A 25,000-nucleotide genomic window follows, 5' to 3' on the forward strand; every position below is an offset into this window, starting at 1 on the left:
GTATTTTGTAAACTTTATCTAGATGTGTTACAGGTTTGGAGATTAATCAAACTGAGTGTAAATTTTCACTAGTTGAAACAAGGGTCTGGAATTTTAACCTAAATAAAATCTCACCTCTGCTATGTTTGGCTTCATAGAATAACGTTTCATTCAACTTTTTATTATTCAACGTCAGTCGTCGGGCAACGATTCCAACTTGCCTGAAATCTATCTGCAACACCAAAGAAAGAAATAAAGAAATGTTTTATTTAACGACGCACTCATCACTTTTTATTTACGGTTATATGGCGTCAGACATATGGTTAAGGACCACACAGATATTGATGGAGGAAAGCCGCTGTCGCCACTTCATGGGCTACTCTTTCCGATTAGCAGCAATGGTTATTTTTATATGTACCATCCCCCAGACAGGGTAGTGTATATACCACGGCCTTTGATATACCAGTCGTGGTGCACTGGCTGGAACGAGAAATAGCCCAATGGGCCCACCGACGGGGATCGATCCCAGACCGACAGCGCATCGAGCTACGTCTCGCCCCCTACAACGCCAATACAGTTTAACTGTTGGGAGGCAAGTTCTTTAGTAAGGCAAATATCAGAATAAGAAATTGTACGAGTGTCAGAAATTACAGATCTAGGTTAAAGGCGATACCACACGATACGAGTTCCTGGTCTGTCATGCAACAATCTATGCACGTCGCTATTTTTGTACAAGGCATTCGTATTGCATTGCATCGTCTTAAAGGGACATTCCTGAGTTTGTTGCATTGTAAGATGTTTCCGACTAATAAAATATTTCTACTATTAAACTTACATATTAAATATATTCTCTTGTTTAGAATATCAGTGTCTGTATATTCAATGTGTTTTTGGTCGTCATAATATTTGTAAGAAGCCCAAACTGGATTTTATCTTTAAACAATTTCGTACGTACAAAAAATATATATTTTAGGAAATAAAATGAAATTTAACCTAGTACAAATATTAGAACGATCAGAAACACGTTTAATATACAGCCACTAATATTTTATGCAGAATAAAATATATTTGATATTATGTAATCAGTCATTAAAAAGTCTCTGTTAGTCGATAACATCTTAAAAATTGCAGCAAACTGAGGAATGCCTTTAATGATGATGTATTCGTTATGGGCTAAATATTACGTCACAAAATCAGACTAGTTTTATTTACTTTTTTCTGTTATATGTTGTGATTTTTTTATTTTTTTATATATTTTTTATTCTTTTCTCCTCTTTCTTTTTATTATGACTAATGAAGTATATCAGTTTTTATAACAAGATTTATAGTCCGTCCTATCCTCCTTGAGAAATATTTGTTTGTAAATAGTGTCAGTTTTGTTTGGCGTAAAAAGAAAAGTAAAAGTATTTTAGAAATAGAAAAAAAACCCGTGTGTCCAATTTGAGAAAACAATCGGCTCAGAAATAAATAACTTGTAGTCATTTCTATAGCATGAGAAAAGGTGTTGCCTGTGAAACGGAATATAGATAGGCGTACGGGCTCCCATATTTGTTTTGGGGGAGTGGGGTGAAAGGTCAGGCTGACCTTTTCTCGAATTAAACGAAAATACCAGAATCTGGAGTAAAGTTGAACATTACTTTTATTCATATATGCGTTATACAACCAAACAATTGCAAATGGTTCCTAACGTATGACCACGCATTTTAACAAAGATTACAACTAATTTCAACTTATTTTTGTGCTTATATCCAATTAATGTTCAAGCACGCTGTCCCGGGTACACCTCAGCTATCTGGGCTGTCTGTCCAGGACAGTGGGTTAGTTGTTAGTTGGTTAGTGGTTAGTGAGAGAGAAGAGGGTTTAATGGCCTTACACTTACCATTTGAGCCCTTAAGAGATCGCTCTAGGTTGGAGCCGGTGTAGGAGGCTCAAATCACTCCCCTCAGGCTCAAATCACTCCCCCCTTGCAGGCTCAAATCACTCCCCAGGCTCATATCACTCCCCCTAGTACTGTAAACCGTGAAAAAAATGCGTGCGTATAAATTTCGCGTCGTTCGCGTCCAACCTTATGTCGCGAAATTAATACGCACACACTATTTTCAAGTTTAAAGTGTGCTTAAAGTGATGTCTCGATTTTCTAGTAAACCATAAAGGAAAACACAAACAAAATAATTCACACAAAAATTCACTCAACAGGCACAGTCTATACACGAGCTCTCCTTGATGGCGACTAATCGTTAATTGTTTTATGTAACTTCAATCGATGGCGACTAATCGTTTATTGTTTTATCTACCAAAGGGTGTTAACAGTTAACAACTGAAGCTGTGAGTTGTGATTCTAATACAGGTGAGGTGGGTAGGGCCTAATCCCCTCTACAGACACTGTATCAGGCACAATTGCTTAATGTAGGATAACAGAATATTAATTTACAAGTTCAAGTTCCTTTTATTGCCTTAAGTTTTACAACTCATCAGCATCATACAAACAATATAGCATAATATTAGTATACAGATATGTACACAATAATGTACAGGATAATGGTGGAGAGTGATTTAACATTATAGACATATATAATACAAAGTATCACAGTACTGCTGACTTATATCACATACAGATATAGGTCGTTATTACATAAGTGAAAATGTTAAATACTTGAGGTGCTACCGGGATACACATGTATGATGCACTACATTGTACAACTCTATTAGCATTACGTCTTTATTCCACTAGTTCATTTCTTACCTTATTTGCCCGTTGTAAATATTTCCCAAGGTTATTAAGATCTTTATTATTGTCAGTTCTTAAAAGTTGTATAAGCTTGAAAACACTTGGACGTTTATAATAATATTGTTTTATAAATTGTGTTCTTATATCATTGTATCTTGGACATTGTAGAATGAAATGGTACTCATCTTCTACTTCATTTGTATTACATACTGTAAATAATCTTTCTGATCTTTCAATGTTTCTGTATCTATCAAATTCTATATTTAATTTATGGGCGCAGAGTCTAAACTTTTGCAATTTAAATTCAGTTAATAAATATTTATACAAATTACCTTTTGACGTTGCTGTTATTCTATTGTAAGATTGTTGCTTGAACACATCACACAATCTTTGCTTAATTGCACTGTAAGTATTATTATCAACTTCCGTTAGACTCCATATATAATTTAAACCAAGTGCATTTAGTTCCTGTTTAACACCCATTAACCAATTATTTTCAAGCTGATCCATTTCCTCATATATAGCCATTAATATGCAGTTATTAGTATTACGTAGTTTGATCCAGTATTTAAAAATTCTTGGTTTTCTAATAATATACAATGGAAATCTTCCTAATTCACTATATACAAAATCATTACATGTCCCTTTCCGTACACCCAGTAACTTTTTACAAAATTGTAAATGAATCTTTTCAACGTCTTGGCCAGGGTGGAAACCCCATACTTTCCGATCCATACTAAGAACACTGTTGACATAGGTATCAAATACAGATATGCATCGAAAATATAGTAAAAACAGCCAGTTGACGAGCCCAGTTTATGTAATCGTAAACGGACGGTTGATGAATTTTCAATATAATTTTCGTTTTTCAACAAATGTGTGCTATGTTATATACATAAGAAGAAAGAATTAAATCTCAGGTAAACAGTAACTGCATTTGGTTGCCTGTTTTGGTGGCCTGGTGTCAAGAATGATGTTAAGACCCACGTGTCGAGTTGCGATAGATGCCAGCGGGCGAGTACTAGATTCCAGAAGACAGCACCACACATGACTTCAGTTCCGATTCCGGGAATGCCATGAAAGCAAGTTGGAATTGACATCTGCTCTCTACAAACGACACCCGACGGCTACAACTGTATGGTGGTCATGGTCGATTACTTCACTAAGTGGATTGAAGCGAAACCTCTGCAGAACAAAACGGCGAAGAGCGTTGCAGTCTTCATCTATGAGACTATATGTCGACATGGTGTACCCAGAGTCCAGATTAATGATCAAGGCAGAGAGTTCGTCAACAAGGTCTCAGAAGAACTGCATGCACTAACTGGTGTACAGCAAAGGATCACCAGTGCCTATCATCCCCAGGCGAATGGACTTGTAGAGAGAAACAACATGACCATTCAGACATCTCTACTGAAGGTGCTAGAAGGAAGGAACGAAGAGTGGCCGAAGGCTTTACCTGGCGTCCTGTTCGCCTTCAACACAAGTCGTCAGAAGTCTACAGGGTTTAGTGCCTTCTATCTGATGTATGGTCGGAATGCAGTCCTCCCCGTGGACATTGTAGGTGACACCCAAGACGAAGAGATGGAGGAACCCGCTGAGGATTATGAATCAATGTCTCTGCAAGCTCGTCTCCAGTCGATTAGTCACGTTCAGGATATTGTTTACCCAACAGCCTCGGACAATATCACCACGGCACAGGACCGCCAACAGCGCGACTACCAGAAACGCCATTCAAGGAAGACCTCATTTACGCAAGGAGACCTTGTCTTGATATGGAATTCCAGACGTGCAGACCGGAAGGGTGGCAAGAGCGTGGATCCGTGGAATGGACCGTACATCGTAACAAAGAGTGTCGGTCAAGGCCTGTACGAAGTCAGACAAACAAACAGTTCTAAGGTCTTGAAGTCGAAGGTTAACGGCACCAACATGAAGGTATACAAGCCGAGGGTTTCAGCATCTAGCACGCCACCAAACCCCCAAGAAAAGACAACAGAATCCACCGATGTACAAGTCACACGATGTGAAGAAAATCCCATCTCATTCGTCCCGACTGATGCTCCCTGGTGGAAGTTCGCGTGTCAAAAGCTGGACATTGCGCAACCGAAGGGAAGGTTCCCAAAGCGATCACCCCCCGGATCTCTAGAGAAACTACCAGCGAAAATTGACACGATGGTAGGGGACGGCAACTGCCTGTTTCTCCAAAGAAGTAAGCGGAACTGAAAAGCACTATAGGACAATCCGCTCACAAGTCGTTCAAGTTCTCGGTGATGAACGCTATAGCAAGCACTTCCAGGGTTACTCTGGCCACCCCTCATGGACTCTAACTGTATGATATACCTCACAAATTACAATGAACACTTTAATCGTGTAATGTAGTCATATATAAATCTGAAATGTATGCTTTCTGACATGTTGACCTCATTGTCTATTTTCCATTACCTGTGTTCGTGAAAACATTGAAAATAACCCCACAAGTTAGTCTGTGTTAAGGCTAAAGTTAGTCTGTGTTATGGAAAATCTGCTCTCGTGAACCCACTTGCATCCATGAGGACATAATATAAAGCAAGTCGATTCAGACGGCATTCCTTATATTGACAGTTACACGTAACAACACAAACTGTTTTTCACCAAGTTTAATCATCTGCAAAAAAAATATTCTCGGAAGATAACTATGACAACGTATAAATTGAGTTACAATGTAAACAATAACAATGTCCTCCTTTGCTTATTATAAGTAACAGCTGGTATTTAATTGACAAACTAGTATTTATTTTGTTTACCTGAAACTGCTTACATTTGTCTAAGCGATGTACTCAAATATGCAATTACTTATTCCTAATAACTCACTAGTTACCACTAATTTAAGAATTGAAGACGCTACTATTAGAAGGACGTGTATTAAATAGTTATACTTGTAATTTAGATAGAGGAGTGAAATGAGCCTAGAAGATCATAAAAGTATTAAAAGATAATTAGTCCTTAAAAAAATACTATCCCTTTCATCCACAGCAGGCATGCAGTCAGTAAAATAGTTATCAAATAATACAAATAAAGTGTCATAATGCAAGTGTATTCCTTTCCTTTATTCATTAATTGCAATGCCGATGTCATTCTAGATAATAGTGCACTTACTTTAAATTAAATGGCCGTGTATTAAATAGCTATACTCGTAATTTAGAGAGGGGAATGATTTGAGCCTGGAGGGGAGTGATTTGAGCCTGAGGGGAGTGAAATGAGCCCGGGCAGGGGAGTGATCTGAGCCTAGGCTAAAATCACTCTAGAGTGGTTTGAACCTAGGCTCAAATCACTCTTGAGTGAAATCTGAGGGGAGTGGTTTGAGCCTGCTACACCTGTACCGGGCTGCGAACCCAGTACCTAGCAGCCTGTAGTCCGATGGCTTAACCACTACGCCACCGAGGTCGGTTACAACTAATAATAGGACTAGAATGATGGAATTGCATGCTATTTTTTCACGAACTTCTCCATTTTTATTTTTTTATTTGTGTGTGTGTGTGTGTGTGTGTGTGTGTGTGTGTGTGTGTGTGTGTGTGTGTGTTTTAGAGGGGGGTGGCTTGCCTGAATGTGAACATTTGTTCCAGCAATGGGTGGGTGTGTGGATGGGTCTGTGTTGGGCTGTTGATCCCCTGATTCCCAGCATCGTACGCTTGTGAAGAATTAAATTTTATAATAACAAAGAAAATTATCCCAGATGACATATCCCAACATAACATAATGTCAAGTCTTACCGATATGTTGACCACTGCTGAGAGCCACGCTGACTGTGGCCCCGTTACCAAGGTTACGCGTTCCCAGCTGAAGAATTTCATGATATTCCTCACGAAGAAACCGATCTCACCGAAACTTCCTGTCGTTCTGAGAAGCGTTGCGAATTCGTCCCGATTTGATAAATTATCGCTCCAGCACCCGAAACTGATAACGGGAAGATGCCACCGACTAGCTAGCAACCCAACCGATTCACAGACGTCATCACAAGATGGACCTGGTGAAAATATAACTTAATAATTGAAGACTGAAAAATGTCACAGAATAGGCAATACAGTTTTCATATACATTAATACACGATGGGCACTGCAAAAATATAATTTAGCAATTGAAGATTGAACAATTTCACCGACTATACTAGGCAACAATGTTTACCACATACATCATCACACGATGAATATTGCAAAAATATAATTTACAACTTGAAGATTGAAAAATGTCAGATGTCAGTTTTCATATACATTATTAATCTCCGTCTAATGGATGTCAAAAAAAATTGGTGTGTGTGTGTAATTTTGGCATATACATGTAGTCTTAGAGAGGAAACCCGCTAATTTTTTTCATTAGTAACAAGGGATCTTTTATATGCACCATCTCACAGACAGTGTAGCCCATACCACAACCTTTGATATACCACTAGCTGGTACGAGAAATAGCCCAATGGGCCTACTGGCGGGGTTCGATCCTAGACCGACAGCGCATCAAGCGAGCGCTTTCCCACTGGGCTACGTCTTTAATGGCGTCGGTGACCCCATTGAGCTATTTCTCGTTCCAGCCAGTCCTCCACAACTGGCGTAACAAAAGCCGTGGTATGTACTATCCCATCTATGGGAGGGTGTACATAAGAGAACCCTTGCTGCTAATCGAAAAAAGTAGCCCATGAAGACGCAACAGCGGGTTTCCTCTCTCAATATATGTGTGGTCCTTAAACCATATGTCCGACGTCATATATCCGTAAATAAAATGTGTTGAGTGCGTCGTTAAATAAAACATTTCCTTCCTTCCCTCCTTTTCATTTCATTCATTTCAACTTATTTTCGTGCTTATATCCAATTAAGGTTCAAGCACGCTGTCCTGGGCACACAGTTCAGCTATCTGGGCTGTCTGTCCAGGACAGTTGGTTAGTTGTTAGTGGTTAGTGAGCAAGAGGAGGGTGTAGTGGCCCTACAGCTACCCATTGAGCCTTTAAGAACTCGCTCTGGGTGGGAGCCGGTACCGGGCTGCGAACCCTGTACCTACCAGCCTACCACGACGCCACCGAGTCCGGTTACCTCCATTACAGACTTACCTATGACGACATGTATTTTGTGCGATCCTGCCTTCATTTGATGGGTTACCATCTCGGTAAACTCGTACAGTCCGTCACCTCGGTTACACCTCGAGTCTCTCACGATGTAGTCAAAGTCATGTCCAGCAAGCAATAGGGCTGAAATAAATAATAAAGTTTAAACGTTCATTTGTTCTCTTTTTGTTTTTCTTTTTGTTTTTCAAAGCCATCATTTATTTAGGTTTCTTTTTCGATTTTGGGTTGATGTTTTTTTTGTTTTGGTTTGGTTTTTGGATATTATTATTATTATTATTATTATCGTCATCACCATCACCATCACCATCATCACCATCACCATCATCACCATCACCATCATCATCATCATCATCATCATCATCATCATCACCATCATCATCATCATCATCACCATCACCATCATCACCATCACCACCATCATCACCATCACCATCATCATCATCATCATCATCATCATCATCATCATCATCATCATCATAATCGTCATCAAATGTTTATTAGGTTTCTTTTTCTTTTTTCGATTTTTGGTATTTTTTGGTTTGATTTGGTTTTTGGTTGTTATTATTATTATTATTATTATCATTATCATCATCATCACCATCATCATCATCATCATCATCATCATCATCATCATCATTATTTGTTCATTAATACTTTTTTTTCTTTTCTTTTTTGGTCTTGTTTTGGTTTGGTTTGATTTTTTGTTATTATTATTATCATCGCTATCATCATCATCATCGTCGTCATCATCGTCGTCATCATCGTCATCAAACGTTTGTTCTTTAACATTTGTTCTTTTTCTTTTTCTGTGTTTTTTTTCTGGGTTTTTTCCCCCCGTTTGATTTGATTTTTAGTTATTATTATTATTAGTGTTTTTTTGCCTTCTTTGGTTTGGCTTGTTTTTTGGTTATCATCATCATCATCATCGTCGTCGTCGTCGTCGTCATCATCATCATCATCATCATCGTCGTCATCATCATCATCGTCGTCATCATCATCATCATCGTCGTCGTCATCATCATCATCATCGTAATCATCATCGTCATCGTTATCATCAGCATCATCGTCGTCGTCATCATCATCATCATCATCGTCATCATGATCATCATCATCATCATCGTTATCATCATCATCGTCGTCGTCGTCGTCGTCATCATCATCATCATCATCGTCATCGTTATAATCATCATCATTGCTTAACAAAACCACTAGAGTACCTTTATTAATTAATCAAACGCAACTGGATGCCAAACTGGATTTAACTCAGTCGGTTGAGCGCTTGCGTCGCAGGATCGAACCACCTCGAGAGGTCCGTTCAACTCATTTTTTTTTTCTCTCTTTCCGACCAGTGCACCACAATTGACCAAAGGCCGTGGTATGTGCTTCCCTGTCTATGGGAAAGCGCACATTAAAGATCCTTTGCTACATTAGGAAAAAAGCAGCGGATGTTTGACATCCAATAGCCGATGATTAATTAACCAAAGTGCTGTAGTGGTGTCAAAGCAAAGAAACACCAAAGTGTTTGCTGCCATTACAAGATGCTTCCCACTAATACATATGTATAACGAAGAAGTTTGTTTTGTTCAACGACACCATTGTTCCCGACGGGGATCGATCCTAAACCGACCGCGCATCAAGCGAGCGCTTTACCACTGGGCTACATCCAGCCCCCATTTATAACGACTACAAATACGTACTAAATATAATTAAAGTTAATTTGTTTTGTTTAACAACACCACTAGGTATTGGATATCAAACATTTGGTAAATTTGACACATAGTCTTAGAGAGGAAACAAGCTACTTTTTTTTCATTAGTAGCAAGGGATATTTTATATGCACCATTCCACAGTCAGGATAGCACATACCTTTGCTATGCCAGTTGTGGTGCACTAGCTGGAACGAGAAATAGCCTAATGGGTACACAGCCGGGTTTCGATCCTAGACCGACAGCGCATCACTCGATCGCTTTACCACTTGGCTACGTCCCGCCTCAACTAAATATAGTTTTTTGTTTAAAGGGACATTTTAAAGATGCTATCGACTAACGGAGACTTTTTAACGATTGTAATTACATATCAAATATATGTTTCTGCATAAAATTTTAGTGGCTGTATATTAAACGTGTTTCTGATCGTTCTAATATTTGTATTACTTTAAATTTCATTTTATTTCCTAAAATCCAGTTTGGGCTTCTTACAAATATCAAGACGACCAGAAACACATTGAATATACAGACACTGATATTCTAAACAAACAAAAAAATAAATTAATATGTAAGTTTAATCGTAGAAATATTTTATTAGTCGGAAACATCTTATAATGCAGCAAACTCGGGAAATATATTTGATATTGAATTATAATCGTTAAAAAGTCTCTGTTAGTCGATAAGATCTTAAACATTGCAGCAAATTCAGGAATGTCCCTTAATAAGTGGCAATTAGAGTTGCTTTAATACGTATCTAACGAACGAAAGCCAGTTTGATATGTTTTTAAGCAACAAGTTGTAAGATAGATGGTATCTAACGGACACAATTTTAGTGTTCTATTTCTTAAAGGGACATTCCTGAGTTTGCTGCAATTTTTAAGATCTTATCGACTAACAGAGACTTTTTAACGATTGTAATTACATATGAAGTACATTTTTCCTCATAAAACGTTAGTGGCTGCATATTAAACGTGTTTCTGATCGTTCTAATGTTTCTACTTGGTTAAGTTGCAGCAAACTCAGGAATGTCCCTTTAAAGCTCATATGTAGGCTGTACGCGATCTTTTGTTGTGTTCGATGCGTATACGGCTTGCGTTTTGGACACACACATCATAAGCACCATTCAGAGCGGCTGGTACCGGCCTCGGTGGTGTCGTGGTTAAGCCATCGGGCCTAAGGCTGATAGGTACAGGGTCCGCAGCCCGGTACCGGCTCCCTCCCAGAGCAAGTTTTAACGACTCAGTGGGTAGGTGTAAAACCACTACACCCTCTTCTTTTTCACTAACCACTAACAACTAACCCACTGTCCTAGACAGACAGCCCAGACAGCTGAGAAGGTATGTGCCCAGGACAGCGTGCTTGAACAATAATTGGATATAATCACGAAAATAAGTTGAAATGAAAATGCGGCTAGCCGCATGCGTGTTGCAGACGTATCGCACGCATTCAGTTTACACGCTCTCGTTGAAACTAACGTATTTCGATTTTATATTTTAGCCAGACCGCACGTTCGCGCCTCATTCAATCTATATGAGCCTTTAGTCAGCAACATTTTACCAATGGCAACAAAACTCAATCGGCATCGGTGGCGTCGTGGTTAGGCCATCGGTCTACAGGTTGGTAGGTACTGGGTTCGGATCCCAGTCGAGGCATGGAATTTTTAATCCAGATACCGACTCCAAACCCTGAGTGAGTGCTCCGCAAGGCTCAATGAGTAGGTGTAAACCACTTGCACCGACCAGTGATCCATAACTGGTTCAACAAAGGCCATGGTTTGTGCTATCCTGCCTGTGGGAAGCGCAAATAAAAGATTCCTTGCTGCCTGTCGTAAAAGAGTAGCCTATGTGGCGACAGCGGGTTTCCTCTAAAAAACAGTGTCAGAATGACCATATGTTTGACGTCCAATAGCCGATGATAAGATAAAAAAAATCAATGTGCTCCAGTGGCGTCATTAAAGGGACATTCCTGAGTTTGCTGCAATTTTAAAGGTGTTATCGACTAACAGAGACTTTTTAACGATTGTAATTACATATCAAATATATTTTTCTGCATAAAATATTAGTGAGTGCATATTAAACGTGTTTCTGATCGTTCTGATATTTGTACTAGGTTAAATTTCATCTTATTTCCTAAAATATTATTTTTTCGTACGTACGAAATTATTTGAAGACAAAATCCAGCTTGGTCTTCTTACAAATATTAAGACGACCAAAAATTCATTGAATATACAGACACTGATATTCTAAACAAACAAAAAATATATTTAATATGTAAGTTTAATCGTAGAAATATTTTATTAGTCGGAAACATCTTACAATGCAGCAAACTCGGGAATGTCCCTTTAAATAAAATAAACTTTACTTTTTTTTACAAAATTCAAGACAGACTGGATGCGGCCCGGGCGTGCAGTTCGATTGTTGCCTTTGCGGCTTGCGTTTTGGGCATATATACTCTTTAAAAAAAAGTAGGGAACTTGAAATATTAATATTAATATCAACTATTAGACAGAACATACGTTTTGACCACATACATCCTAGTAAAGAACATTCAGGTCTGTTTATCAACACACCGAAGCACATTCCATAGTTTGAACGTGCGTCACGCAGTTGCCCCGTACACATGCGTGGGGTGTCATTCTCGACTTTGACCATTTCCAGGAAGGTCCATTAATCACTGTGGAATATTGTTTCTATCAATCGTTTTCATTCTGTTGATCATACAGTTGTTATTGTTTTGTTTTTAGTCATTTTTATTGTTTGAATTTGCGATTTACTGACACAAAACGTCAACTTTCAAATTTCACTTCTGACCCCAATCGTCCTTCAAGACCTTTGATGGTCATAAAACCTACTGTAATACTGAACTACCGGTTGTAATGTTTGCCCAGTTAATTCACTATTATCATATAACCATTCCCCACACTAATATACCTTACAATTTTGGCAATTGTAAATTCTTATAAGAGTTCCCCTATTTTTTTGAAGAGTATATATATGATTATTTCAATTCGGCTGGCCTCATGTGTTTTGCAGACGCACGCATCCAGTCTGCACGCTTTCAATGAAACTAATTTATTTCTAAAGAAAAGAAAAAATAGCCGAACTGTTCGCGTCGCATACCCAGTCTATTTGAGACCCAAAGGGACATAACCTTGTTTCTAATAACTACAGCATAGTTTTCACTATTAGAGCCGTTTGTGATCACTGAAATAAAACACTGCTTATATTTTATTGTTTAGATTATCCATTTCCGTAGAACCGAAGTGTTTCTGGTTATTCTGTTGTTTTTAATATCACAAAATGCTTTCTTTTCTGAGAAGTAGCGGTTATTGATTCGAGTTCTAGTCTATTTTTAAAGGATATTTTCCGGTTTTAACGTCACAGACTCTTCTTTCACTCTATTGTAACTTTATCCAAGTGTGTTACAGGTTTGTAGATTAACTAAACTTAGTGTTAATTTTCACGGATTGAAACTGGGGTCTGTCCCTTTAACTAAACTTAGTGTTAATTTTCACGGGCTGAAACTGGGGTCTGTCCCTTTAATGTTTAGTATATGTTTTCTGTGTACCTGAGAGGGAAGGATCTCTGGACAATCTGTCAATGGTGATGTTGACTGCTGCCTCCACGTCTGTCATGCTCATTCTCTTGGGTCCGCTCAGAGGGACTATGATAGCCATGGTGAATGTGTAGGGTGACACACAGGGGAATGACAGGAGTAGGATCCAGGAAACTCCAAGAAACATGTCTGTAACCATAGAAACATAACTTTAATAATTAAACACAAAATATTCACACACACACACACACACACACACACACACACACACACACACACACACACACACACACACACATACAATGTATTTGCTGTATTCATTAATTCATGTCGATTTGGGCTATTTCCCGTTCCAGCCAGTGCACCACGAGTGGTATATCAAAGGCCTTGGTTTGTGCTTTCCTGCCTGTGGGATGGTGCATATAAAAGATCCCTTGCTATTAATGGGAAAATGTAGCGGGTTTCCTCTCTAAGACTATATGTCAAAATTACCAAATGTTTGACATCCAATAGCCGATGATTAATAAATCAATCTGCTCTAGTGGTGTCGTTAAACAAAACAAAAACTGTTGTTATTAATTCATTTGAACTTATTTTCGTGTTTATTTCATTCATTCATTCATTCATTCATACATTCATTGATTGATTTATTTATTCATTCATTCATACATTCATATACATCACAGAACAAAATATCAACAACAACAAAAAAGAAAGAAAGAAATGTTTTATTTAACGACACACTCAGCACATTTTATTTACGGTTATATAGCGTCAAACATATGGTGAAGGACCACACAGATAATGATAGAGGAAACCCGTTGTCGCCACTTCATGGGCTACTCTTTTTGATTAGCAGCAAGGGATCTTTTATATGCACCATCCCACAGACAGGGTAGTACATACCACGGTCTTTGATATACCAGTCGTGGTGCACTGTCTGGAACGAGAAATAGCCCAATGGGCTCACCGACGGGGATCGATCCCACACCGACCGCGCATCGAGCTAGCGCTGTACCACTGGGCTACGTCCCGCCCCCACAAAATAGCAAATGCCAGGGACAGAACCAGGATTTGCTAAAGAGGGGTCACAAAACTCGCCATGGTGAATGTGTAAGGTGAGGCGCAGGGAAGTAAAAGCAGGATCCAGGAATCTCCAAGAAACATGTCCGCAAAAACACATGATCTTCAGACACATGCAAAATGATATTCGTATACATGCAACATGATCTTCAGACACATGCAACATGATATTCGTATACATGCAACATGACCTTCGTATACATCACTGAACACAAACTATTAAAACAATGTTATTCGAATTTCAGGGACGGAACCCGAATTTTCTAAAGAGTGGCCCACAAAATTTGCCATGATGAATATATAGGGTGAAGCAGGGACGCACGAAACTACAAGAAACATGTCTGTAACAATACAAAAATAATCAAACATATCCTTATTCATTAAAAACAAACTATTCAGAAACAACCCTTTGTTTAAACCCGTTTTAACGTCTTTGTAAATAAAGTTTATTTAACTATCAATTAAGTATTTTTAGCTAATCATCTGTACAACGTTTTTAACTTTTATTACTTTTTTATTTGAACACTCCTCCACCCCTCTCGTTCCGAGTACAGTTTCTGGCTCTAGTCAGAAATCGTGCTCGCAACGAGCGTGTTTGAACATTAAATTGATAGAAGCACGTTAATTCCCGACATTTGTGGGCATACATACATATATATTCAGAAACGCAGATACCGTATTGCAATATGCCAATTGGCCTTTTGAGCACATACATATATACATGTGGATTAAGATACAGTTAAAAACACAATGACAACTAATTGCAAAGAAATGGAATCCCTCTTCCCCCAATCCAATATATACATTCCATTGTTCAATTGCGTCGAGTCTCCCCTGGGTTGTCATGCCACGATCGGAAGAGATCAGGCCCTTTCTAAGGGCCCTACGGGCAACCTAGGGAGACACCTCATCATCCGCAGGTCCTAATTAACGAGCTACTCTAGGCCTACTAAAATCCAAACCTATACGTAGCTCCCTACCTTTTATTCTTTAGAACGACCATCAAAATTGCGCCCAATTTCCTTCATCAAAATGCGCACCCATTTCCCTTTTGGTGTAATCCTACGGGGACATTCCATATATATAAGGACAGACAAACGTTCAGGCATAATTATGACAAAATATATATTACAAATATATATTATAGTAAGACACACAGATAGAAAGGAGGAGACAGAGAGAGAGAGAGAGAGAGAAAAGAGGCAGATAGTCAGAAAAAGAGAGAGAGAGAGAGAGAGAGAGAGAGAGAGAGAGAGAGAGAGAGAGAGAGAGAGAGAGAGAGAGAGAGAGAGAGAGAGAGAGAAAGACAAAGAGCCAGAGAGAGAAGAGAGAGAGAGAGAGAGGGGGAGAGAGAGAAGAGAGAGAGAGAGAAGAGAGATAAATAGAAGAGAGAGAGAGAGGTTGGAGAGAGGTTGGAGAAAGAGGGAGAGAGAGAGAGAGAGGTTGGAGAGAGGTTGGAGAAAGAGAGGGGGGGGGGGGGATGAAGACGAAGGACAAAATAAAGGAAAAAACTAGCTTATTAAATTACCCTACCTTTAAAAGAGAATCTTGATAGCCTACCCGGCTAAATAAACTCTGTCAGAGTTGTGTCTGTATATACTTATAGATGTTCTATATTAACAGGAAGAATACACCTACTACATGAGCCTGTTCTAACACTGGACTCCCCGAACGTTGAGTAGCTTATACATATCACCACGACATTATCTGCGATCTCTATGCAGATTATAATGATCTGACGAAATTAATATTCCAATCATGTTAGATTATATAATGGACTTAGAGATAGAGAGAGTGAAGGGGAGAGAGATAGTGAAGAGGAGAGAGGTAGGGGGAGAGATAACGAAAACGACAAAAGGGAGAGAGAGAGAGAGAGAGAGAGAGAGAGAGAGAGAGAGAGAGAGAGAGAGAGAGAGAGAGAGGAGAGAGAGAGAGAGAGAGAGAGAGATACAGAGAGATAGAGAGAGATAGAGAGAGAGAGAGAGAGTTGGACAACACAATTGGTGCGGTTTTTTCGATGTTGCTTAAGACCAGTTCGACAACATCTCTTTTATTTGCTACTAATAAGGGACCAAGCTGAGACCAAAAAATCAGTTCTAATTTGAACAAAATAAAATAATGGAAACAAACTTTGATCAGTCTTATTGGTGTAGAGGTTAAACAATGGTTCTAGTGATGAATATCGCCAAACGTTTCTTACTGCGATATACGAGGAACCTGAATTGCGATACGTAACACAATATACTGCGAAGGTCAGTTCTTAATTATTAAAACTTATAAAGTGCTATAATTTCATGCACATTTTGTATAACATTAAAGGGACATTCCTGAGTTTGCAGCATTGTAAGATGTTTCCGACTAATAAAATATTTCTACGATTAAACTTACATATTAAATATATTTTCTAATTTATAATATCAGTGTCTGTATATACAATGTGTTTCAGGTCGTCTTAATATTTGTAAGAAGCCCAAACTGGATTTTGTCTTCAAATAATTTTATACGTACGAAAAAATTATTTTAGGAAATAAAATGAAATTTAACCTAGTACTATTATTAGAACGATCAAAAACACGTATAGTATACAGCCACTAATATTTTATGCAGAAATGTAATTACAATCGTCAAAAAGTCTCTGTTAGTCGATAACATCTTAAAAATTGCAGCAAACTCAGACATGTCCCTTTAATAAAATGATACAACAGTCAACCATTCGTCCGTACAAGTGAATCTATTGTTTCTTTTCTTAAACTGGTAGTTATTGTTTAAAAATATAATACGTCTGCACTAAAACACGTACAAAAAAAACAAGCGCAAAATAACAGTGCTCTAGAAAAATATCGCGATACAAATTGTTCAAAATTGATATTGAGGTGTACCGTGCAGCTCTTATAATGGGTTCGCCCTCCGGAACCGGTTTCCATTTATAGCGACTTCAACGACTCAGTGGTAAAACGCTCGCTTGATGTGTGGTCGTTTTGGGATCGATCCGTGTCGATGAGACCATTGGGTTCTTTCTTGTTCCAGACAGTGCACCACGACGGATATCAAGCCGTGGTATGTGCTATCCTATGTTTGGGATGGTGCATATAAAAGATCCCTTGCTACTAATGGGAAAATGTAGCGGGTTTCCTCTCTAAAACTATAGGTCAAAATTACCAAATGTTTGACATCCAATAGCTGATTATTAATAAATCAATGTCCTCTAGTGGTGTCGTTAAACAAAAAAACATTTTGTTTTAACCACCAAAGGCCATTATATCGACTGTTATCTCACTAACCACTGAGAAACTAACCACTAACCCACTGTCCTAGACAGACAACCTTTATACCTAAGGTGTGTGTCCAGGACAGCGTGCTTGAACTTTAATTGGATGTAAGCACGACAATAAGTATAAGTGAAACGAAACGAACCCAGGTGTCGTTAAACAAATACTCATTTAGTTGCCTGAAAGTATCAGACCGGATCTGAGCTCAAAGTATTACCTTGAATCGCAATAATTTACGCAATACATGCGGAATTATTTCAATTAATTATACCCTGCGTCTAATTCTTGATCCAATAGTGGCTTTAGACCAGTGACTAATTAACGAAGATATCACATCCCCCATGTGTTTGATTTCATTTAATTTTTAATTTGAAGTTTGTCATTATATTATATTATATTAAGATTTTACTGGGCACATGTCTAAAGCTGCATCCAAATCGATTTTTTTCTTAGAAACCATTGATTTCAGTTGCTGCACCTAACCGCACGCGTATGTCGCGACAGATTGATGTAGTCGAGCGCGCGACACAATACCTATAGGAATTGTTTCTATTTTTTGTAGCGCGATACGAGCGACAAACATATGTTAACCAGGGCCGTACCCTGACCAAAATCCATGGGGGGGCACTAAATTTTATAAATAATTTTTAACATACTATAAAGATTAAACATTTCTATGCTATTACTGGAAATATATAAAAAAGAAGAAAAAAGACAAGATTCTCGGGGGGGGGGGGCAGCTGCCCCCCCTGCCCCCCCGGAGGGTACGGCCCTGTTAACTAATCAAACACCTTTTACTTGGCGGTTTCAACTGTTGATGACACTTTTAAAAAGAACACTGCCGTTATGTTCGCGTCTGGTTAGGATATAAATAGAAAGAAAGAAATGTTTTATTTAACGACGCACTCAACACATTTTGTTTACGGTTATATGGCGTCAGACATATGGTTAAGGACCACACAGATTTTGAGAGGAAAACCGCTGTCGCCACTACATGGGCTACTCTAACGATTAGCAGCAAGTGATCTTTTATTTGCGCTTCCCACAGGCAGGATAGAACAAACCATGGCCTTTGTTGAACCAGTTATGGATCACTAGTCGGTGCAAGTGGTTTACACCTACCCACTGAGCCTTGCGGAGCACTCACTGAGGGTTTGGAGTCGGTATCTGGATTAAAAATTCCATGCCTCGACTGGGATCCGAACCCACTACCTACCAGCCTACCACGACGCCACTGAGGCCGGTCAGGATATAAATAGTGTCGTGTCGCACGCTGTCGGTTAGGATACAGCGTTTGCTATCAGGGCCCATATTTTCGAAGCTATCTTAGCCTACGAAATCGTGAAATCATCGTAAGCTATGACGTCACTATGGCGTGCGCTGTAGTGACGTCACAACCTACGACGGTTTTACGATTTCGTAGCGCTAAGATGGCTTTGAAAATAGGGCCCCTGGGCTGTCCATTTGTATTATTTACTGAATGAAACAGGGAAGGAAGGAAAGAAGGACATGTTTATTTAAAGACGCACTCAACACATTTTATTTACGGTTGTATGGCGTCAGACATATGGATAAGAACCAAATAGATATTCAGAGAGGAAACCCGCTGTCGCCACTTCATGGACTACTCTTTTCGATTAGCAGCAAGGGGTATTTTATATACACCATCCCACAGACATGATAGTACATACCACGACCTTTGTTACACCAGTTGCGGAGTGCTGGAATGAGAAATAATCCAATGGGACCACCGACGGGAATCGATCCTAGATCGACCGCGCATCAGGCGAGCGCTGTACCACTGAGTTACGTCACGCCCCCAGAATAAAACAAGGGAGGATATAGAAATATTGACGCAATTTACTTCACTACCGGCGTCGTAAGGTCTGTTTAAAGGGACATTCCCGAGTTTGCTGCATTGTAAGATGTTTCCGACAAATAAAATATTTCTACGATTAAATTAACACATTAAATTATTTTCTTGTTTAGAATATCAGTATCTGTATATTCAATGTGTTTCTGGTCGTCTTAATATTTGTAAGAAGCCCAAACTGGATTTTGTCTTCAAATAATTTCGTAGGTACGAAAAAATCTTTCTTAGGAAATAAAATCAAATTTAACCTTTTACAAATATTAGAACGATTAGAAACACGTTTGTCACGGGGATCTTATAATGCCCGTAATTGAATGAAACACGATTATCCAAATATCTCTCCTAACTGTATATCCATTAGATCTCTCTGTATCGGGCAGTGTATACCTGAGTGGCTCGGCTCTAGGTATATCAGAGATAAGATCTTATATAAAGTATATATAATATAGCATGTTAGTTCACTAGAAAACACAACAAAACACAATACACTTTGGAATCTGTATTAACCTTAAGCTGAGAAAATATATTTGCCGCAGTTAATTAGTTAACAACAACAATAATAATAACAACCCAGAACTAATCACTTAATTAGTTAATCACTAGGTGTCTAGTTTACACAATATTCTAATCACTTCACCGTGATACAACACACACACGTGTGATAATTGAGAAACGCTGCCAGGGGAACTTAATTAATAAAGGAATTACAACTCTATTCCTAACTGGTTAATTTTTAATTAACCCATAACTACTCATTCAGTAACCTTGTAATACAGAATTAATACTGGTACCTATCACAATAAAGACAATAACCTACAGTTTGCCTAGGTCCTCTAGGATGACTGGTTAAGCTTTAATAATTTTAGACAGTGAAGCCTACAATTTACTTCGTCAGTTTACCGGAAACACTGTCTAAATAATATTGGTATAATACAGTATTAAAATATTTAAAGTCACATCAATCACATCAAGGTTATACAACAGAGCAGAAAAATATATATTTACCAAGTCCAAACGGACAACGTTCCATGTGAGCCTTCCTTTTGTTTCTCCCCGATATTTCTAAATCCTATCTATTTATTGCAAAAACCGAATATCGCCTGGGGGCACATCGCGGCACTCTCCCTATCATGTGAATTTTCCACAGCGACAAAAACGGAATATTTTTCTTAGTTGGTCAGACTAGATGTCGCCATTTGCTCGGAATACAAGGTCGTAAAACAGAACTCACGGAGGTATTACGTAACTACTGGCCACATGGCCTCCGCACCTGGTCTGGGTGTGTATTGGGAACAGCTCGACCACCGTCGCGCGGAGGTATTACGTAACAAAGTGCCCAACTAGTCTAAGTGCATATTGGGACTGCACACGGCCCTGTAAAACAAATAATATCGCCACAGGCGAAAAGAAATAAGAGCATGTTCCGTCAAAACGTTTAATATACAGCCACTAATATTTTCTGCAGAAAAATATATTTGATATGTAATTACAGTCATCAAAAAGTCTCTGTTAGTCTTAAAACTTGCAGAAAACTCAGGAATGTCCCTTTAAATTAGAAAAACGTTTGTTTTGTTCATCGACACTATTCGAACACATTGGTTTATTAAACATTAGCTATTGGATGTCAATAATTTGGTAATGTTTGACATATAGTCTTGCTACATGTTTTTCATGTCTGTGGGATGGAACGAGAAATAACTTAAATGGGTCCACTGACGGGGATCGATCCTAGATGGACCGCGCATGAAGAAAATTCCACATTTTTATGGTAAGCTTACATACATCTTTTTCTACATGTCAGTTAACAAGCAAATATATTTTTTTAAAATAGCAGACACGTTTTTCTGTGGATACTGTGATACATATATACAATATATCAATTAAAATGTGACCCATAAATATCAGTACTACAACCCCTCCCTCAGAGTATTAACTGAAGGAAGTAGAACATTTCATGGCTCATACATACACCCCATACATATTTCAAGGACAAGGCTACTTGACACAGCGGTACCAGATGAAATAAAATAGCATACATGTATTGCCCAGATAAAACTAAATATTTGACAACACTCTGTCACATACCTCATTGATGGCAGAACGTGTGGACTGCTCTATATAAAATTATGCGTAGCTCGAACATAGACACAGTCGGATGTTATTTGGTTTAGTACTACCGTGTGTAAGGCGTGCGTGGAAACCAATTTAACATGAAAACTGGTAGCAAAGAATAGAAAGTCCACTAGAGCTGATTGATTTATGAATCATCGGCTATTGGATGACAAACATTTTGACAAATAGTCTTATTGAGGAAATCCGCTACATTTTTCCATTAGTAGCAAGGGATCTTTTACATGCACTATCTCACGGACAGGGTAGCACATACCACAGCCTTTGATGTACCAGTCGTGGTGGACTGGCTGGAGCGAGAAATAGCTCAATGGGCCCACCAACAGGGATCGACACTTAACCGACCGCACATCAAGCGGGCGCTTTGCCACTGGGATACTCCCTTCCCCCACCCCCACCCTTCCCCCACCCCAAAACAAAAAACAAAAACAAAAATAGAAGAAAAAAACCCATAAGCCACACAAACCTTTGCTTGGTCTCGAAACCAAAATAAAAGGGGAATGCTTGTTCAGTGGTCTCGCTCCTGGCGAGCCTCTCCCCGTGCTGCACACGTGTTTCATGTTACTGTTAGTAACAATAATAAATGTTAACACCCAGAAGAATGAAATTTTATTTCAGTGATAAATGATACATATAGTATTGCCTTTCCGAAGGAAATAATTAACAATCAACGAAGCATATTAAAAGCATGGTAATAAAATGTAATATAATTTTTTTTAAAGTAAAAACTAATTTTATTACAACTACTATTGTAACATTTATTGACCAAGGTCATTATATATTAAATGTTGATTTTCATGCAACTTTGTGTTTTCAAAACTGGGGCTGGGGTGATTAAATATTTTTAAAATATATTTTCAGGACACTGGAAATACCGCCTATCGCGAAGCATATATGTTTAAAGAACAAAACAATTGTTTGCCAATAAAAAAATAAAAACCCGGGAGAGAGTCATTATCCCCGGGATGGGTCGTGATAAATATTCTAGGACTTATTTTAAAATGACTTAAAGGCATATTGTCACAGAGCACTGACCTATTAAATAGCCTAACAAAGTATTACCTAAACATATATAAATTTGATTTGTCCCTAAATATACTTTATTCAACCATCTACGTAGCCACCATACTCCACTTATTAATGATATTTCGTAAAAATAATTGAATTATGGCAATGGTCTATAATTCAAAAAACTAATATTGTCAACAGGGTTGACATGGACACTCCATCGTGGTTCAGTTAAGATGATGTGATAGCTAGATTTGGTTTCCAAATATTAATGTAATTTTCATTTATTATCCATTTTTAGAGAAATAAGGTTCTTAAATCTGTGACAGTATGCCTTTAATAATGACAATATATTCATCAAATTCATATCTAGGATACCAAAAATTACATTCTATGCAATCTGAATGATAAAAGCCATTATTTGTGAGGAGGGTGGTGTTAAAATATTTATCAACACAAAGTATGTTTTGATAAGGACGTGAACCCTGTCAAGTGGTGACCCAAGAGGACTGCCACTTCTCAGGAAAATATTACACTTTTATCAGTTATTAGCACTGCAATTCGCCAAGGACGATACATTTCTATTCAGTCTTTAGGACTGCCACTCTCCAGGGTGATATATTCTTTTTTCAGGTTTGTGAGGACTGCCACTCTCAGGACGCTACGTCCCTTGTGAGTCCTTAGAAGGACTGCCACAACACGGAACGTTATTCCTTGTCAGTATGTATGACTGTTACTTGCAACACGATATTCCTTTTATCAGTGTCTAGGACTACTCACCAGGACGATGCATTTATCTTTATGATCAGTGTCTATCGGTGTTTAAGACTACTCACCAGGACGATGCATTCCTTATCAGTATGTATGACTGTTACTTGCAACACGATATTCCTTTTATCAGTGTCTAAGACTACTCACCAGGACGATGCATTCCTTATCAGTATGTATGACTGTTACTTGCAACACGATATTCCTTTTATCGGTGTCTAGGACTACTCACCAGGACGATGCATTCCCTATCAGTATGTATGACTGTTACTTGCAACACGATATTCCTTTTATCGGTGTCTAGGACTACTCACCAGGACGATGCATTCCCTATCAGCATGTATGACTGTTACTTGCAACACGATATTCCTTTTATCAGTGTCTAGGACTACTCACCAGGACGATGCATTCCTTTTCAGCATTTAGGAGGACTGCCACTCTTAAGATCGTTATGAAAGTTTATTTTGTTTTACGATACCACTAGAGCACATCGATTTATTAATCATCGGCTATTGGATGTGAGACATTTGGTAATTTTGACATATCAAAATTCGTAGTACATGTATGTGCTATACTGTCTGTGGGATGGTGCGGGTTTCCTCTCAAAGACTATATACCAGTCGTCGTGTACTGGCTGGAACGAAGACAGTTATGAAGACATGTATCCATTCACGAATAACTGTCCAATCAGAGATGGTACCAGGGGATATGTTTTTTTTACGCTAAGCATAGATCGATGTTATACCGCCTTGTTCTTTTATTTCCAACTTATTAAGGTGAAACGTTAATAAATTATATGCATGTGCGTCTGTCTGTGTATCGATGAACGTAATCTGCTATTACTGGATGATAACAGCGGTCATTATATGGAGTTAATTATATAGATTTCTTTTTTTTTTTTTTTTTTTTTTGAGTGAATATGTGGGTTTTGTTTGCTTGGAGTGGGTGGGGTTTTTTGTCTTTTGCTTTGTGTGTGTCTGTGTATGTGTGTGTGTGTCTGTGTGTCTGTATGTATGTGTGTGTCTGTGTGTGTGTGTGTGTCTGTATTTGTGTGTGTGTGTGTGTGTGTGTGTGTCTCTCTCTCTCTCTCTCTCTCTCTCTCTCTCTCTCTCTCTCTCTCTCTCTCTCTCTCTCTCTCTCTCTCTCTCTCTCTCTCTCTCTCTGTGTGTGTGTGTGTGTGTGTGTGTGTGTGTGTGTGTGTGTGTTAAGTTTCGTTAAGTTGGTGTTGTTGAATTTGTTTTATGTTGTTTTTTAGGCTCAACATCTATCAGTCTCACACATTTGTACCGTTAATAATCAATGCATAATTATGACATACATACATATATACATACATACATACATATATACATACATACATACATACATACATACATACATACAATTTATTAACGTATCACCTTAATATGCACATCACACATATAGAAAATAAACAAACATAAAAGTACATAAGCCATTCCTTATGGAATTATGAGAGACAGTATCGTTAAATAATACAAGTATGTATAATTAAAATATTAATGATAACAATATTGTGTATATAAAAAAGGTCTCTACGACATTGTAAAATATAAAAAGAGGTTTTGGCTATTACAAATGCAAGGTAAGTTCAGACATTAAACAGTTGTCCGTCTCATTTTGTATATTACATACGGCACACACCTATGTGTTTCAATATAGCAACAGTTCCATACAATTTAGTAACAGTTTCAAACAAATGTAAGGTTATGCTCTGACATTAAACGTCTGTTGAACGAAAATGTCACTGAACGAGTTAGGGAATAAAATAGTTGTACAACCCGTTTTGTATATTCC

General features: G+C 38.3%; 1 protein-coding gene across 1 annotated transcript in view; it reads right to left on the reverse strand.

Annotated features, from left to right (window-relative positions):
- Nucleotides 1-5,279: 5,279 nt before the first annotated feature.
- LOC121385057 (atrial natriuretic peptide receptor 1-like) overlaps nucleotides 5,280-25,000 on the reverse strand; it is a 48,553-nt gene continuing 28,832 nt past the window's right edge. Inside the window, exons 16-19 of the mRNA XM_041515593.1 lie at nucleotides 13,067-13,243; nucleotides 7,779-7,916; nucleotides 6,454-6,707; nucleotides 5,280-5,348 (exon numbers count right to left, since the gene is read on the reverse strand). Coding sequence (XP_041371527.1) covers nucleotides 5,280-5,348; nucleotides 6,454-6,707; nucleotides 7,779-7,916; nucleotides 13,067-13,243 — 638 coding nt within the window. The remainder of the gene's footprint in view (nucleotides 5,349-6,453; nucleotides 6,708-7,778; nucleotides 7,917-13,066; nucleotides 13,244-25,000) is intronic.

This window comes from Gigantopelta aegis, chromosome 11 (assembly GCF_016097555.1).
Source record: "Gigantopelta aegis isolate Gae_Host chromosome 11, Gae_host_genome, whole genome shotgun sequence".
In the NCBI taxonomy this organism is placed as follows: domain Eukaryota; kingdom Metazoa; phylum Mollusca; class Gastropoda; order Neomphalida; family Peltospiridae; genus Gigantopelta; species Gigantopelta aegis.